The 16684-nt window shown below is 49.9% G+C and overlaps 6 protein-coding genes across 6 annotated transcripts; 5 read left to right on the forward strand and 1 right to left on the reverse strand.

Moving 5' to 3' along the window:
- Positions 1-297: 297 nt before the first annotated feature.
- On the reverse strand, positions 298-1368 carry FTJAE_8057 (uncharacterized protein; the record flags this gene model as incomplete). Its single annotated transcript, XM_037354834.1, has 1 exon — positions 298-1368. One exon carries the CDS (start codon positions 1366-1368, stop codon positions 298-300), a length of 1071 nt encoding a protein of 356 aa, XP_037204849.1.
- Positions 1369-2219: 851 nt separating this feature from the next.
- On the forward strand, positions 2220-3193 carry FTJAE_8058 (uncharacterized protein; the record flags this gene model as incomplete). The annotated part of the gene is made up of 3 exons (XM_037354835.1): positions 2220-2298; positions 2347-2919; positions 2970-3193. 3 exons carry the CDS (start codon positions 2220-2222, stop codon positions 3191-3193), a joined length of 876 nt encoding a protein of 291 aa, XP_037204850.1.
- A 940-nt stretch (positions 3194-4133) lies between these two features.
- On the forward strand, positions 4134-6932 carry FTJAE_8059 (TOB3 (member of AAA-ATPase family); the record flags this gene model as incomplete). Its single annotated transcript, XM_037354836.1, has 1 exon — positions 4134-6932. The coding sequence occupies one exon, from the start codon at positions 4134-4136 to the stop codon at positions 6930-6932; it is 2799 nt and encodes a 932-aa protein (XP_037204851.1).
- Positions 6933-7575: 643 nt separating this feature from the next.
- Positions 7576-10071, forward strand: FTJAE_8060 (uncharacterized protein; the record flags this gene model as incomplete). Its single annotated transcript, XM_037354838.1, has 5 exons — positions 7576-8126; positions 8183-8521; positions 8584-9086; positions 9474-9720; positions 9771-10071. The coding sequence occupies 5 exons, from the start codon at positions 7576-7578 to the stop codon at positions 10069-10071; spliced, it is 1941 nt and encodes a 646-aa protein (XP_037204852.1).
- Positions 10072-10764: 693 nt separating this feature from the next.
- Positions 10765-13177, forward strand: FTJAE_8061 (uncharacterized protein; the record flags this gene model as incomplete). Its single annotated transcript, XM_037354839.1, has 5 exons — positions 10765-10976; positions 11025-11423; positions 11469-12323; positions 12488-12613; positions 12667-13177. The coding sequence occupies 5 exons, from the start codon at positions 10765-10767 to the stop codon at positions 13175-13177; spliced, it is 2103 nt and encodes a 700-aa protein (XP_037204853.1).
- A 681-nt stretch (positions 13178-13858) lies between these two features.
- On the forward strand, positions 13859-16591 carry FTJAE_8062 (uncharacterized protein; the record flags this gene model as incomplete). The annotated part of the gene is made up of 4 exons (XM_037354840.1): positions 13859-14415; positions 14463-14831; positions 14882-15475; positions 15526-16591. The coding sequence occupies 4 exons, from the start codon at positions 13859-13861 to the stop codon at positions 16589-16591; spliced, it is 2586 nt and encodes an 861-aa protein (XP_037204854.1).
- Between the last annotated feature and the right edge of the window lie 93 nt (positions 16592-16684).

Consider the following 16684-nt stretch of genomic DNA (forward strand, 5'->3'; position numbering starts at 1 on the left):
CTGGGAGTTTCAATTATAACCGTGCATAAAAAGCGTTTACATGTGTAGGTAAGAGCTGTGCATATGTATATCGGTCTCGCTAACGTGAAGAGCAGCTGTCCCATGGAAATTGAAAGTCAAAAACAGTTGGCCATACCATAAGTTTTCACTGTCATCTTCACACGATGAAAGCCCGTATTCAGATAAAAGAGATGAGATGTGTTGTTCCTAGGCTTAATCATATCTAGATCTATAACGCTACAAACCAATCAACACTGGTTTGGGGGGTGAGGATGAGGAACGGATTCAAAATTCCCTTCATGCCTTCCTTCGGCCAAAGAAGTCCATAACCTCCAAGCTACCATGATCAGAGACATGTAAGTGCCTGTCTCCGTCCTTGATATTGATAGTTACCATCCCAGCAAACCTTGTATACCGTGTCTCCCATTCCTGACTCGTAGTCGGGTAAGGGAAAGATGCAATCACCTTCTGCTGTCCGTCAAAGCGAACCTGCGCAAGGCTGTCACCTGCTGACTTGACGAGGTATATACAATCAGAGCTGGTGGGCTTGCCCGTGTCTGGTTGCGCGATCTTCACTCCCTCCAAGCACACAAGTTGATCGTCGCTCACATTCACCAGGACCTCATTCCCACGGACGACGAAGAGTAGAGGCACTTCTCTACCACCACAATCTTGACGGAAGCGCACTGAGGCTGACACTATAGACAGCCCCCCAACATCAGCGCGTCCCCAGATCCAGTTTCCCAAGATCGTCTCCATGGGGACGTTGCCCCAGTTGTGGTCATGGTAGGCATTGCCTTCAACCTTGGTCTTAGTGCCGTTGACCGTGACTTCTCCGTTGAGCTGGCCACCAGGGACAGCTACGAACCATGAGAAGTGACGACCGTCCACGTCCCATCGACCTGAGCCCGGTCTGTATGATGGAGTACTTCTCTTGATCACCACGTCGAAACCAAATCCTTCCATCTCATCCGGGTCGACAAAGATGTGATACTCGTTGAGACCATCGACACTGCGGAAGTAACTCTGGCGATACTGAAGATCACAGTGATCTTTTGCCACGACGATATCGGAAGGGAGACTGCCAAGATTCTTATGCAAGTCACATAGCTTCTTGCCATCCTTGGCGATGTTAAGATCAATAAGTCCCGTCTTGGGACCGTCTCCTTCTGTTATATAGAAGAAGGCAACCTGCAGGAACCAGCCATCTTGAAGATGTGCGTCGGCGTACCACCACTCCCACTCTCCGCTTTCGACGCCGGGACTGCGTAAGCCGTCTTCCCAGCTTGCAGGTCGAGATCTGTCTAACCCGAGCTTTTGCAAGCTCTGGTCATCAGTGAGAAGACGTCCTTGCGCGGATTCAGTCATTGATAGGAATGTTTGTTTCGAGTCTGTTGGAAACTCTGTATTTATTGAAAGAAGATCGAGTTGATTGGGGGTAAAAATTCATATGGACTCAGCTTTTGACTTTTATACATCTTCGTGTCATGTAAGTCCAGGGGCGATTCCTCGTTATTCAGACTTTTCTGACTTGCCTAGTGCTTTCGCTTAGGACAACCGTATGATATTGGGAAGCATCATGCCACTATGATCGGGACGTAGCAAATAGATTATTCGCTATCAGTTACACGTGTTGATTCAAGCTTTTGAGAGCTAAGATACCGGGATGCCTTGTCCTTCCGCGGCTTCCGCGTAGACAGTACTCGGGTGCCGCAACAAACCTCGATGCGCTTCTGCCACTGATACTGGTTTCTCTGAGCTCTGTCTGGTCTTCCATGATAACTACAACCAAAAGTTTATAGAGTAGCCGGTTATTCCTATGCTTCCCCTCCAAGCAAACGTTTCAGACGGTAGTGATTTCGAGTCTCGGAATTGCAAGCGATCTAGTGGGGTTGTCGGCCGAACCGAGCCGTGGCTATGGCTGCCATTCTTACCTACGCGGAGGTAGAACTTCGTGATGGAACTCATATAAATTGGAATCAGAAATCGGGGTCAAAAGGAACATTTAATAAGACTAGAATACTGCACACGGCGTGGATAATAAAATACTGTAAGTGTTGGCTGAGATGAGAGCGGGGTTGAATTGATAACGACGATATGACAGCTTGACTGCGTAAGCGGGGCTCGATGATCAATGAATTGCCTCAACCTCAACTTTCGAGATCCCCGACTAACGACTCAGCTCTCTAGAGAACCCATTTTCGAATCACATAGCGATCATGTCCTCAGAACAACTCAGCGCTGGCTCGCTCTTCAACCTCAATGGCCTTGTCGCGGTCGTGACAGGCGGAGGCTCAGGTCAGTGAAACCCCTCAAAGCACGTATTCACAACTGATCATATTCCAGGCATCGGCCTCATGTTCGTCAAGGCGTTACTCCAAAATGGTGCCGCAAAGGTCTACATCGCTGGTAGAAGGAAGGAAAAGCTGGATGAAGTCACCAGCTCATTGGGCGACAAGGTCGTTGGGGTCCAGTGCGACGTCACCTCCAAGTCAGATCTGCAGAAAATGGTCTCTCAGATTGAGAAGGACACTGGGTACGTCAACCTATTGGTGTGCAACTCTGGTATCGGAGGGCCCCAAGTCAAGCCACTCACTCCCGAAACGACTCTGGAAGAATGGGCCAAGTCCAACTTCGACACTGATTTCGGCGACTATGTCAACACGTTCGCCATCAACACCGCGTCGGTTTGGTTTACGAGCATGGCTTTCCTCCCACTTCTGAAGAAGGGCAATGAGAAGGGAAATGTCGAACAGACTTCCCAAGTCATTGTTACCAGCTCCATCGCCGCATTCAACAAGAAAGCCCCCGGCGGTTGGGCATACGGACAATCCAAGGCTGGCGCTGTCCTAGCTGCCAAGCAACTTGCCGTTGCCCTTCCTCAATGGAACATCAGAGCCAACTGTATCGCTCCTGGATGTGAGTTGATTCATATGTCAATGGAAAAGTGGCATTCTAACGTTTCACAGTATTCCCCAGCGAAATGTCAGAACCAATCGTCAAGATGTATACCGATGAGTCAGGACAGCCTGGTGCCGTACCGACATCGATGGCGCCACTTCGAAGAATGGGAGACGAGAAGGATATGTCGGGAACTTTCCTATACCTTGCATCTCGAGCGGGTGGATATTGCAACGGCACAGTTATTGTCGTCGATGGCGGTCGCTTGAGTAACTTTCCGACCACGAATTAGGACATGTTCTTGGATAGCAGGTCAAGATAGATTAAATACAAAGTTACAATAGCTTCAGTACTTTTGTTCCGCCGATGTTTTGACTATGTCTAAGAGTCTTTCAGAGCCGACTCTGGACTTGTCAGAACTGGGACCTTATTCCGGTTGGGGTTCCTTACGAACTGAGCCAGTCACTCTTCAAGATACTTTACTCATCATGGAGGAGACCCATTGTCGCACTATGTCTCGATTGGTAATTGCCGAGATCTCACATGAAAAAGGTCTGAGGGCAAGGGTTTGCAGGCTGGCACCCGAAGTGCCGTTCGGTGAAGTAGGACTTCGTCCAGTTACAACAAAATTACTCCTTCAAGACTGATGAAACCGGCCTACAATGACTGCATGACTATCACAGACAATAAGCGGTAGAGAGCTTCAAATACGATTCTTTGATAGGCTCCTCGATCGTGAATACGATACACCGCATTCCAAGCCACCCGGTTGCTGCCTTGAGGGATCTGTTAGCTGTGAATCCTCAAACGCCATCTCAGGAACCATTGGCTCGTTAGCGGGAGGCCCTTTTAGCGGAGACTGGGAGGTGACAAAAAGCCTGAATCTGTAAACGGCGAGTTCGTGTGAAGGTGAGCCCCTCCTTTTCTGACACCCATGCAACGCTTGGGCGCTTCGCCACGACTCTCAGCGGCATTGCCGCCTGTAGTCCTACGGAGTGCAGGGGGGGGGTTTCTGTGCAACACGGCACGGGAAGTGACTCAGCCCGGCAAGGCATCTTGGCAATCAGTCGTCTTATCGAATTCACGATGTCAATGCATGCAGGCATGCGTGAGCTGCCTGATTAGGCCAGAGGCCTTTGCAATGTGCATTTTGTTATAAGACACACTCATCTCCAGGTCTCAACACCGTCATCTTCATTCACACCAACACTAATCACTCATCTTCATTCACAATGGCGCGTACTGCACAAACAAGGGCCAAGCGTGGCGGCCGTCGCAACACCACAAACAACACGCGCAACACACGCAATCACAAAGAGAATGATCTCGAATACATGGCTCTCAAGCAAGAGGCAGAGCGACGCGAGCGCATCCTCGCTGACCGACGCCGAACTGCTGCCAAATGGCGCCCCAAGATTCCCGAAGTCCGAAAGGTCAACTTTGAGAACTTTAAGAACAGATTCCAAGACATCGATGAACCTGATTATGCCATTGACGTTCTGATGTCGGGTACTGGTACCCAGGCTCAGATCCGTCGTGAGCATGGTCTCCGTCGACGTGAGGAGATGGCTCGTCTTCGTCAGAAGTACATGTACTACCCTGGCGGTGGTGTTATTGAGACGCCTCATCGCAAGACCGATGCCTATGAGAAGGCTCGTCGCGAGAAGGATGGTCAACCGTCTTCCGACTCTGAGATTCAGCGCATTCGCATCCAGTCCCAACCTATCTTGGGCCACTTGACAGCTCTTATGAACGACACCGAGAAGCGATCGTCTCCCCGAACATTTATGCGACCCTTCAAGACACTGGTCCACTTCCAACCCAAGATGCGAGAGATCCTTGCGACTCTTGAGGACAAGTGGGCTGACTTCGAGGACATCGGTAGCGAAAGCTCCGAGGCTGTCGACGTCGCTGAAGAGACAGAGGCAGAGGTCGTTGATGAGGAGGAGGCTGCTGAAGATGGTGACGATGTTGCCTCTCAAACATCTGAGGCTTCAAGCATTGAATCGGTTGACTCCGACGCCGATGAAGACTACGACAATCTGATGGACAGTCCCGAGGCGCTGCGCGACATGCGATGCTACGTTGACTTTGTCGACAAGGAAGTCCTTCCTCTTTACAACCGCTTTGAGGGCTCTACCGCCGACCGCGTTAAGTTCGACGATCTGTGGTCGCTCTTCCGCGTCGGTGACCTCATTTATATGCCTGCGTCCGGTGAGACCGGCGGCCGCTACCACGAAATCTGGCGTGTCTACAAGGTCCGAAGCCCCGAGCCCGAGACATCCTATCCCACCTCAGGCTGGGACTTCTTCGCAGATGAGCAACAGATCGACGAGAACTCCAAGTTCAAGATCTCTGCCTATTACATCGATCACGATGGCAACACCTTTGGCGCTGTCCGTCGCAAGTTTGAGATTGAGTCGTTCATTGGAGAGCGATCAATTGACTCCCTCGAGGCCTTCCCAATTCGATACCGCCACGATTACAAGCAGCTTCTCAGCTCAATGCAAGACCAGGGCCGCAAGTTTATCAACTATTTGGATGATCGCCACCAGCAGTACAGCGCTTGGACTCTGACCAGAAACCCTCCTTCTCACCGCACCGAGCCCGAAGAGGAGATCCTTGACAACGAGGACTATGAGAAGATGCGACATCCTGAGTTCGTCGAGAGCGATGTTATTGTCGACCTCACAGAGGCTTACCAGAAGATGCCTGACTGGCGCCCGCGATTCCATCAGCTTACGATCAACAAGTCTTCACGATGCGAGATCAAGGATGACGAGATGCCTATCCAGCATTGGTTCAACGGCACCCGCCAGAACCTGGCGTACTCACAGAATGAGATCATCCAGCACGTCGATGGTGTTGAAGCCCGTCAGCGAAGGGACAACCTTGCGGTTGACGCTTTCCTCCGTGTTCGTGTCAAGGGCAGCCGAACCTTTGAGACCAACCCCAAGGCTCTGGAGCTTCGCGATGAAGACCTTGTTCTTCTTCCCAAGCGCATGTTTGCCTACGCTCTTCGCGAGCGTCGGTTCTTGCCAATTGATCTCAACGTTCTTAAGCCCGTGCGGCGCGAGCCTGGTGTCTTTGAGAACCTCCGCATTCAGAGCGACTACAAGGATGTTGTGCGCGGACTTGTTATGTCGCATTTCCAGAAAAAGGTTCTTGAGCGCAAGTATGCCGATGCCGCTACTGAGGGACCTAGCCAGGACCTGATACAAGGCAAGGGTCGTGGTCTTGTTGTGCTTCTGCATGGTGTTCCTGGTGTCGGAAAGACCGCCACCGCTGAGGCTGTCGCTATGGAGAACCGCAAGCCGCTGTTTGTCATCACTTGCGGCGATCTCGGTCTTACACCCCATGAGGTTGAGTCTTCGCTGAAGAATGTCTTCCGTCTCGCTCATCTCTGGGACTGTGTTCTTCTGCTCGATGAGGCCGACGTGTTCCTCACTCAGCGATCCAAGCAGGACATGAAGCGTAACGCTCTCGTGTCCGTCTTCCTCCGAGTTCTTGAGTACTACAACGGTCTTCTCTTCCTGACTACCAACAGAGTCGGCACAATCGACGAGGCCTTCAAGTCTCGTATCCACCTCTCCCTGTACTACCCTCCTCTAGACAAGACTCAGACACGCGACATCTTCCGCCTCAACATCGGCAAGCTCAAGCAGATCGAGGCCGAACGCCACCGCATGACTGGCGAACCCGCCCTCGTCATCAAGGAGAACGAGATCATCGACTTTGCCGCCAAGCACTACGAAGAGCTCGCTCGATCAACTGGATGCTGGAATGGTCGACAGATCCGAAGCGCATTCCAGATCGCGTCCAGTCTTGCCATCCACAACTACGCCAACCAGGCTGAAGCAGCTCGATCCCGTGGCCAGAGCCCTCCTGCGGCTCCCGTCCTGGACAGGACTTGGTTCGAGAAGGTTCAGATGTCCACGCAAAGCTTTGATAGGCACATGAAGAAGGAGGCTGGTAGCTATGACTCTGAGATGCCTATGCGAAGCACATTCCAAGACAGCAAGTTTGACTAAGATCGGGGATTCCACAGCTGGACTGGGAAGATGATTGATCACGACTGTTTGTGTTGTTTCTATCTCTTGGCGTTGGTAGCAATTATGAGAAACTGACAGCAACATTCTTTGAATCTGAGATGAACAATACAATGCATTTCACGTAAAAGCGCACCAGGCTCTGGATCCTCAAAATATATTAACCAAACCAATGACTTTTTCCCTGGCAGTTTTCTATTTCACCGTTCACAATTAATCGTTTTGCTAGCGTTTTATTCCGCTCGTTTGGCTGAACCGGCCTAACCTAAACCCTCTCACTTGTCTTCAGTTCCTTGAGATCGATGTCGATTTCCAGCAACCTGATACGCTGTCAATTAACTGCGTCGGTGAGATAAGAAACTATTAATTTCGTCTACGATGCCCAAATTAATTTCTATATACGCGACGCGACGTGGCTGTTTTAGTAGAGAGTTGGAAGTCTGAGACAGTCTGAGGGACGTGCCGTTCATTGGCCAATCGCTTGCTCAAGTTAAAGTTCAGCCATTTGAGGCTGACATCACCGACATCGAAGATACCCCGCGTTGCGTCTCTCATAATCTCGCTGTGTAAAGCAGCCGATTGAGCACGCGTCTCGTTGGCCGTTATATGCATTGTTTCATCGAAAATGGCTTCTTCTGCAAACTCCGACCCACCGCTATTCGTACCGGGCACGCCCTCGAGAATTTCCCATTATGCTATGACATACGCCAGAAGGCATCCCGGGGACTTTTTGCCATACCTACGTCGCGTTTGGCCAGAACATGCAGAAAGACTTGCCGAGAACCCCCGCTGTTTGAGGTCCCTTAGAAGTATCAAAGTACTCCTCGAGAATGGGGAGACATGCCGAATCTACAAGACCTGGGTTCCGCTCCCGGAACTCCGGCGCCTGCGAGCTCGTTACTTGTTGCCCGATGAAAAAGCCTCCTTCGTTCATCTTGACCCCCCTCTCCCAGAAGATGGTACCCTCGGAGTTTGGGAGTTTCTTCCACAACTTCGATGTAAAACCAAACCTGATGTCTACTTCTGGACCGATACTCTGTTGGATATCAAGCTCAATTCGACCAATGAGGTCAAATCTCCACGGCGAGTCACGGAATTATACATACTTCTCTATAAGTTCTACCTAAAAGCTGAAGTCGGTAGAGACGGCGAGAACAAGGTCGCGAAATGGATCAGGTATAGTTGATCTTGACTGTGTTCCTGCATGCGGAGTTGTCTGACGGTAAATCTAGGGAGACTTTTGCAAGAAACTCACTCCTCTTACAACAACAAGGCTGGATTAACCCTGATCATGCGGTATGCTATGGTCCCGAGGGCGCAACGTCGAGCAAGCCTTCAATGCCACTACCCGCTAGGTGGAACGCAACACCATCCGAGACGGACCTGATTGAACGGTTCTACAAAAGAGTGCTTCATTTAGAAGACGTGAACAGTTATTCCGGCATCCTTGAGGAACTCAGAAGCTATAGAAATAAGTACATCTGGAACATGTGTCCCCGTCAAGATGTTATCAAGCTGTATCAGGCTCTTGAGGATCTTGATGTGAGAGGACGAGAAAAAGAACGCATGATGTCTGTATTCCAGCAAAAGAAATCAACAGGAATACGAAGGGTCTACTGACAGAAAATACCAGAGAGGAATTCAAAAATGAAGCCTTTATTACTTATATTCCCCCGGACCGAAACTGGGAGCCTTCCACTTGGAACACACTCAACTATATGGTATGGTCGCACGGTGTGAAGCTGCCCAGGAAAGTCGACATCAGCCAGCAATACCCTGCTCTCAAGTCCTTCTTCGTAGGTCGTCTAAAGATACCGGAATTGACGATGGAGGCTGTCCAACAACAGATATTCGATGTCGCAGCCGACGCGCCTGCCGACGAGACTTTCACCCTCTTGTCTCATCTCAACATTATGATCCAGAACTTCGCTGAACTCATAGACCCTAGCGAGTTAATCTCTAAGCCCATTTTCCCTGTTCTCACACCATCGGGCGAGCTAAAGCGTGTCTGTTGCGCTACAGACTTCTTCATTGTCGACGACATGCGCCTTTTCAAACTATTGAGGGACAATGACAACATGCTTGCTTTTACACGGAGCCAAGTTATGCGGCTCGAATCTCTAATCAAGTGGCTTGGTATGGGGAAGAAATACTTGTCTCGCAATGTAGAGCACGAAGTTATAAAGCCCAGATAAAAATCTTTACATACGATTGATTGGGACATTGGTCAGAAAGCCGAGGCTCTTCTGAGGTAGGTTCTTGAAGTCAACTGACCGATTCCGTTACACACAGACTAAAAGATGCGCCAGGATCGCTGCTTATTTTCGGGCTCGCGGAACAAGATCCATCTCTAAAAGAAACCAAATGCTCAGTTTTTTGCGAGGAGCCAGGATGAAGGAAGTCGATGGTTTGTTCTCTCAGGTACGACTAACCGGTATCAACATGAGGGATAGCCACCGTAAAATGACTCCCCCAGGCGGCTTCGTCAAAGATATGTACCCCAGCTGAATTTGGGCTCTTCAGACGTCCTTGTCGCTCTTGTTCCGGCCGACAAGAAGCAACGACAGTTGGCAATGGCTGTTGCATTGCCTCGTCTATTGATGGAATGGCTCATGACAGGACCAGAGACTTACGGCCGGGGCTCTGTTGAGATACCCGAGCTCGGTGTGAGCCTTGTAAAGAGTGTGTTGAGCGCACCTCCTGAGTTGGCCAATGACATACTTGAGGCCGAAGGCATTGAACAGCCTTTCACACTTCGAGGCAACAGACTGTAAGTCCAACCATTCACAGTGTTTGTGTAGGGAAACTGACAAATAATAGGCCAGGCATAATGCAAGAAGAATGCTTGGATCAGATGGAGGATCAGGAGGCAGAAGCGCCACTCCAAACAACACCAGAAGACAAGATTCCCCTGGCTGATTCTCCCGCTTCCCAAACCCCCAAAGTCAGGCAGGCTGGAACGCTGGATGCGTTCCTAGGCATTGTCCCGGCTGCTGGAAGCGCGTCAGAGCGACAGACATTGACACCGCGTGGGCAAAAGCGGCGACCTAATGACAGGGCTTCGGCATCTTCAGGATCTCCTCCCCCATTGACAGGTCGGAAGAGACCTCGAAAGGAATGAGCTAGCAAAAAGTAATATTTGAAGAACTTGGCTGGTTTCATATCCAAATTTGTATACAATCTCTTGAGCTAGTTTGCGCAGGTCAATTGCCGATCCCAGTCTCCAAGAGCTCGTCCTCCTGCAAGTATATGTATGATTGAGTGCTTTAGAGACTTTGAGCGCCCTCCTCTAAAGGTTATTGATACGTGAGGCTGATAGGAGTTTTGCTGTCAGTTCACGGATCCCGTCGGTATCACAGTGGGTGTAGACTGCCAAGTGACTTTGGACACTGTACGTGTCGAGTTGTGTGTTATCTTGGAACATTGGGGTACCACCCACCACAGACAACTTTAGCGGTGCGGGGGTTCTGTAACACCATTGCCAAAGTAGAGACCAGTTACCTCTAATATTCGCGTCAGCCGCACCAAAGGACTAACCACGTACGCCATTTTATTTTACCAATGTGAAACCATATTAAGCCTTTTGGCCAATCATTCATGTATCAAACAGCCACTTTCCTTTATTCTGTTTACAAATGTCCCCTGTTGATCCGTCTTACGCGGGGCTGGGGCTGGGATTAGATCGGCACCGTGTCAACTTTCATTAATAAATGACCGCACGCGTCCACGTCGCGTGTATCCCCCTTCCACCTCAACACTTACACGAGTGAACAACTCTTTTGTTTTTGGATCACGCAAGCTCTTGACCAAGAAGATGCCCTTACTCGAGCAAATTGACCACGCCTTTGACCTGCGCCACGGGGCCGAAGCCGTGATTGCTCTTCTGATTGGTCACAAAGAAGGTTCACCTCAAGCCGTCGATCCCAACTATCCTCTGTCGACTCTCTACTATGCGCTGAGTCTTGTGTACTTGAGAAATGTTGCAATCTCCGACCCCGACATCGATTCCAACTGCAAATATATCAGGTATTAATCATGGTAACACTGTTTCCATGCGAACTAATTGTGTCTCAGGGACCAATTTGAGAAACACTCACTTATCTGGCACCACGGTTGGAGGTCACCCAGCGAATGTTGCATCAACGGTCCGGCTTGGGTACGGTCAAAAAAGTCGCTGTCACTATTGCCACGAGAATGCAACTTGCCAAAAGACCAAGAAAAAACCATCAAGAAGTTTTATGAGGAGGTGCTGTTGATATGGCAGCCTGATTATACATGGCGTACCGCCATCAGCGAAATCGAGTATCAGCGAGCTCGTGAGGCTTCTGCAGTGATTGATGATGTGTCACTCTTGTATTTTGCTCTTCAGCGAATGAATCTTCCCTTGGGCTACGAATGCGGTTCGTCAGAGGAAGAACGGCTCATGATCGACTCAAAGAACGCCATTAGAGAGGAAGAACGAGACTTTGTGAGGTGAGTACTTGAATATCTTGGGAACCATGTACTGGTAGTGGACAGGGCTGCTTTCTACTCTCAGTCTTGGATTGCTGTCGAGCAAAACAAATGCGTCAAATGGTTTCGGCGTGTGGACTGTATTTGGGATCCCCGTGGTAACAATCCTGGAAAGGTTGATCTGAGTCAACGGTATGACAACCTGACGGAATTCTTCCTCAATATTGTCAACGTGGACAGGTTCCCGAGAAAAGTTCTTGAAATCAGCCCGATTCCTTCCGATCCTGCCCAATTACGTTCTCAACGTGCGGCTCTAGTCGATGTTGACCGGACGATCTTGGCCAACTTACAACCCGATCCTTATAAAGCTTTAACCTTACCTTACTTTCCAGTATTCACTACGGCGACCAGGGTTGAGCCGATGCCCGCTGATGACTATTTCCTTATTGCTGATGATCCGGTGCTCGAGCTCATGTTTCGGGATCAAGTTCCCATGCTTGTTCCTGGCAAGATGAAAAGACTTGAGACGGAGTTTGAACGTCTGCAGTTGAACGACAAGTATATATCCAACAACGTTATTGAACGAGTTATCCGGCCGACTGGGGCGAAGCAGAGGAAGTTGCACTGGGATATAGCTGAGAAGGCAGAGGCCATTGTCAGGTTAGTAATTCTTTCTCCATGCTGGCAAATGTCTAACCTGTCTGCAAGTATTGCTGCCCAGTTCAAGAGTCCCCGTGCGGGAAACACCCTAGCGAGGCGAAAGCTGCTTAATATCTTGAAGGAGGGCGAAATGTTCGCTGTCGAGCGGGCAGAGCTCATGGCTGGCCTGTTCACAACCGTACCGGGAAGTTACTCCATGGGCCCTTGCTTTGACAACGAACAGGGCTTCGTGGCACACCAAGCACGAGGCTTCCTGTATCAGTTAGCATCGATGACTCCGGAATGACTTTGGACAAACTTTTTGTTCACATCGCGGCTGAAGAAGCTGAGATACGGCGAGCATATGGTGATGGACTCCCAAGACGTTTGTTGCATTGGCTCATGGTAAACCCGGAGACCATGCAGCTGGACCAAAAGCTTAATAGACGAGCTGAGACTCTCTTGAGGAGCGTCCTATGCACTTTGCCTGGTCAGGTCAATGCCCTCCTGGAGGAGAAAAAGATTGATCTTGTGGGAGACTTGGACCTTCCAACAGGTTTGATGAACGAAGAGTGAGTTGTACAGTTGTTGAATCAATTCTGTCCTTGACGCTGATATTATGCAGATCTGAGAGCGAAGCCACGACCACCAACGCTTCGAATACTACGTCCATGACTCCTGAAAGCTTAACACCAGCAGATTCACCCTTGGACCAAAACCAGCAACAATATCCTCCCGAGACCACGGCGGCTGTACTAAAGACAGGACCTATGGAGACTCCAGTGACACAACCCGCCAGCGTAGAAGAATTTCCCGCGGAACTCAAGCACAGCCCAACAACAACGCCGCGGCGGCTCCTTGTACCCAAGTCACGAAGAAGGTCCACGCCTCACTCCCCGGAGGAGGCAGAGCATGTTTCTTCTATCCTTTCTGATACATCCACCGTGGATGCATTAGCCAGTCGCCTTGAGCTTCTCAGAATCTCAGATACTGGAGCGGGAGTGCCCAAGCTGTGTAGTGGCTTTAGCTCAAGGGAGATAAGCCGATCGAGTCGTTTTCGCCCGTTCAGTGATTCGCAGTCAGATCTATCTACCTCGTTCGTTTTCTTAGGTGCTGGAGCGGAAGTAGCTGTTTGAAAAAGGAGTCGTTTGTTGTCATGTTTCACGCGGTTCCAATTTGTGTGTATTTAGTCAATCGAGTCATTATGAGGTCATTAGGAGCTGAGGCTAAAGATGTGCATGTTCACCGGTAGTGGGAGTAGAGAGCCAGAACTGGTCAACTAAGTGTCTACTGAGGATGTGAAGTTGATGGGCTGGGTCTTACCGTCTTCGTGATCTCAAATTCAATTCGCCTTTAAGTCACCCCAGAAATCATTTTCCAATGGCTTTAATAGAAAAAGCAAGGTAATTCGGAGCCCACTTGCGTTACTTGTTGAGAATGTGCTTCCTTGAGCGGTGGCTGAATAAACGAAAAAACGCGGTGGTGTATGAATCAGTATGATCAATGGAAGCGGGGATACCTTACTTAGAATCCTCACACTGTACGTGCTGCGATTTCGTTCATGGGGTTATGCCTTATCATGGCGGTTGAGGGGCCTGTTCCTGGTCCAATAATGGCCCGAGCCCGCATAAGGTGGCGCGTTTTGGTAGTTGTGTCCAGTGGCGCAATTTTCAAATACGCACTGTATCGATACTGTCAGTGAAGGTCTCGTACTTTTTATTCCAAAAGCTGCATCGTGAATTTTCCACGACGCGTTTCCAACATTTCAACTCCAACTTCAACGCGAGCTCAGTTTCTGAGTCTCACGCTTTTTCATAATGCCTGAGCCCCTGGAATCCGATCCTCCCCTTGTTGACAAAGACGACCCAGAGTCTCTTTCACCAGCTGCGCTTCGTCTTGCGGACGACAAACCTCATGAGTTTATTGATTACCTTCATCGCGTCTGGGACACAAACAGAGAGCAATTCCGTGACTCGGCTAAGCTTCTATATCAACTGAGACAGGTCAAGGTCCCTTGTCACGACGGACGTCTTCATCCTATTTCCAAGACATGGATTCGTACAACAAACTTCATGAGAATTTGCTCTAATTTCCTTTTGCCTGAGGAACCATTCCGTTTCGTTATTCTTAACGACCAGGACTTCAAAGACGAGGATAGTTCCTCGTGGAGCTTCCTCTGGGAGATCGGTTGCCAATACGAACTCGGCGATCAGTTCCTCGCTGATCTTTTACTTACTATCAAGGAAGCATCGCCGACAAATGTCAAAGATCCAGGACGTGTCTTCGGGATTTACGCCTGCTTCCGTCTTCGCTCGATGTACGACAGGCCCTACAACAGGATCCACTACAAGTTTCTATCTGACGATGAAAATCGGTAAGGCTTTTTTTCACCGTTGTCCCCGTCATATTCTGACCTTGCAGGCACAATTTCAACGCTGGCGAACTCCTCCTCCACAAGGGCAAATGGATAAAGCCCAGTTCATGCTTTAACCGTGCGCCAGAATACGTGCGGTCAAAGATAGTCCTCAGGCCCGTGTCAGCTGGAACTGACGCAAGCTCCTCTGAACCACTAGCGAAGAATGATTTCTATCAACTGGTTCTCGGCATTCCGGACTTTCCTAACGTCTGGCATAGCATCTTTTATGGACTGAATGCTCTCCAGAAGTCGACTGGTCAAACGTCCATTCAACCAATGGCTGAACTTTATCGTGCCTTGAATGAGAGTCTTGAAACCCGAACTTTACCGCAAAGTGAGAGACAGCTACGTGAGCAAGAGAGAACCGCCATGCCGTTAGTACGTCGTGTTACCCACAGACCAATTTGCTGACTTGGAGGAACAGGAGACTATTCCAACAGTTAAACATGATCGCCGTTCCGCAGGGTAGTGTCATCAAGTGGCAAACCCAGCTCACATGTATTTGGTCGCCGCTCATGAAAATCAGAAACTTGACCGAGTTGAGTAGACTATATCCAGATCTCAAAAATTTCTTCGTAGGCCTCCTCGGGGTTGAAGAAGCAACAGAAAAAACCGTTTTGTCACGCATGTCTGACGATACACCTGAGTTCGAGATGCGAGACCTTTTTAGTCTTCTCAACTGCCTGATCAAGACGTCCGAAATATCGATTAAGCCCGACGAAATTTTGCCCCGGCGAGTTTTTCTTGGCAAACGGAACGGCAAAAATCATCGCTTTGTTGGCACGGAAGAGTTCTTTATTCCCGACGATCAGGAGTTCGCGACAACCTTCAAGGACGATCTTCCTCTCCTCGATGTTACTGCCGAGGAGATCGCGATTCTCAATCCACTGTTCACATGGCTGGGCTTCCAAGATCGCTATTTGTCGAACCATGTCCGCCACAGGTGCATTTGGTGTCCAAGAGCAAAGCAACAGAAGCTTGAATGGGACGTGGTTGAGAGGGCGGAAGGCATTCTTCGGTGAGTCTCATAACCCCTGAATTAATGGACGGAGCTAATATGTTACCTAGAATCGCCATGCATTGCGGCAGCCCCCGAACGACAACAAACCGGGACAAAGTGGCACTTATAAATATCTTGAGAGACGCTGAAGTGCTTGCTGTCGAAGGCATACAGTCTGAAAAAGTGCTGCTTACGCGTGGAAAAACTTCCAGGTGCCTGGGCACTGGGCCCCATCGCCATCGCGGATTTGCTGCTCCGAGCACACACCCAAAGCTTTTTATTCCTTCTCATGACGCAAACCGTCCCGTGCGCAAGCTCGTCATTTACGTCTCACCTGACAAGGAAGAACGAGAGCTAGCAGTCGTCAGGGCACTCCCGCAGCGGTTGATGCAATGGCTTATGGCAGATCCGAAAACTCTGACATGGGGAGACCTCCCTGAGCGCGGCGTGAGCCTCCTGAAGAAGGTGCTGGCTGCTCCACCAAATGCTATTGATGCCTTACTCACAAGGGAGGTAGTTAAAGGCATCCAAATCAGGATGGCCAATCGAACAAAGTTACATCAAGAGGCTACACCCCAGAACACAACATCAAATGAGCCTGCTCATCAGCCATCCCTGCCTAGGCATGATTCCAACCCGTCCTCGGGCGTACTACTTGACTTTTCAGCTCACCAAAACGGATTCGCGAACGCGCCACTAGCCAGTTCCCTTACAGAAACATTGGAGAAAGTGGCGCTGGCGAGCAGATTCATATTCAGCCAACAACCGAAATCAGTAGCAGGCCCCGGCAGCACAATGGTGTCACAACAGGCGACGCCCCAAGCAAACCAGCATGAGTCAACCTCGGGGAGACAAACAGAATCCCCCTCCCGGGACATGAAGATGCCATTGAAGGACGAGCCAGTTCCTAGCGGGGATGAGGACGAATACACACCCCGATACGCGTCTATAAGCGAACGGCCTAAACTCACACCCATGTCGCGAAAGCGGTCTCGCTCGCCATCATCCAACTCACCATCGTCTTCTCACTTGTCTCAGATCCCAGATGATGTGATTCGTGGAATAGAGAGACTGAGAATTGCAGACACATCTGAGGTGACTCTTCAGTCGCCCAAACTCATCTCGGTAGCGTAGAACAAAGCCGGATCGAATAGTTTGTGTGTGGAGGAGGAGGAGGAGCTGTGATATTAGGAGTTATGCTTAATTGTTTGAATGTTGTATGGTTTG

This window comes from Fusarium tjaetaba, assembly GCF_013396195.1.
Source record: "Fusarium tjaetaba strain NRRL 66243 chromosome Unknown NRRL66243_c0000166, whole genome shotgun sequence".
Classification (NCBI taxonomy): Eukaryota; Fungi; Ascomycota; class Sordariomycetes; order Hypocreales; family Nectriaceae; genus Fusarium; species Fusarium tjaetaba.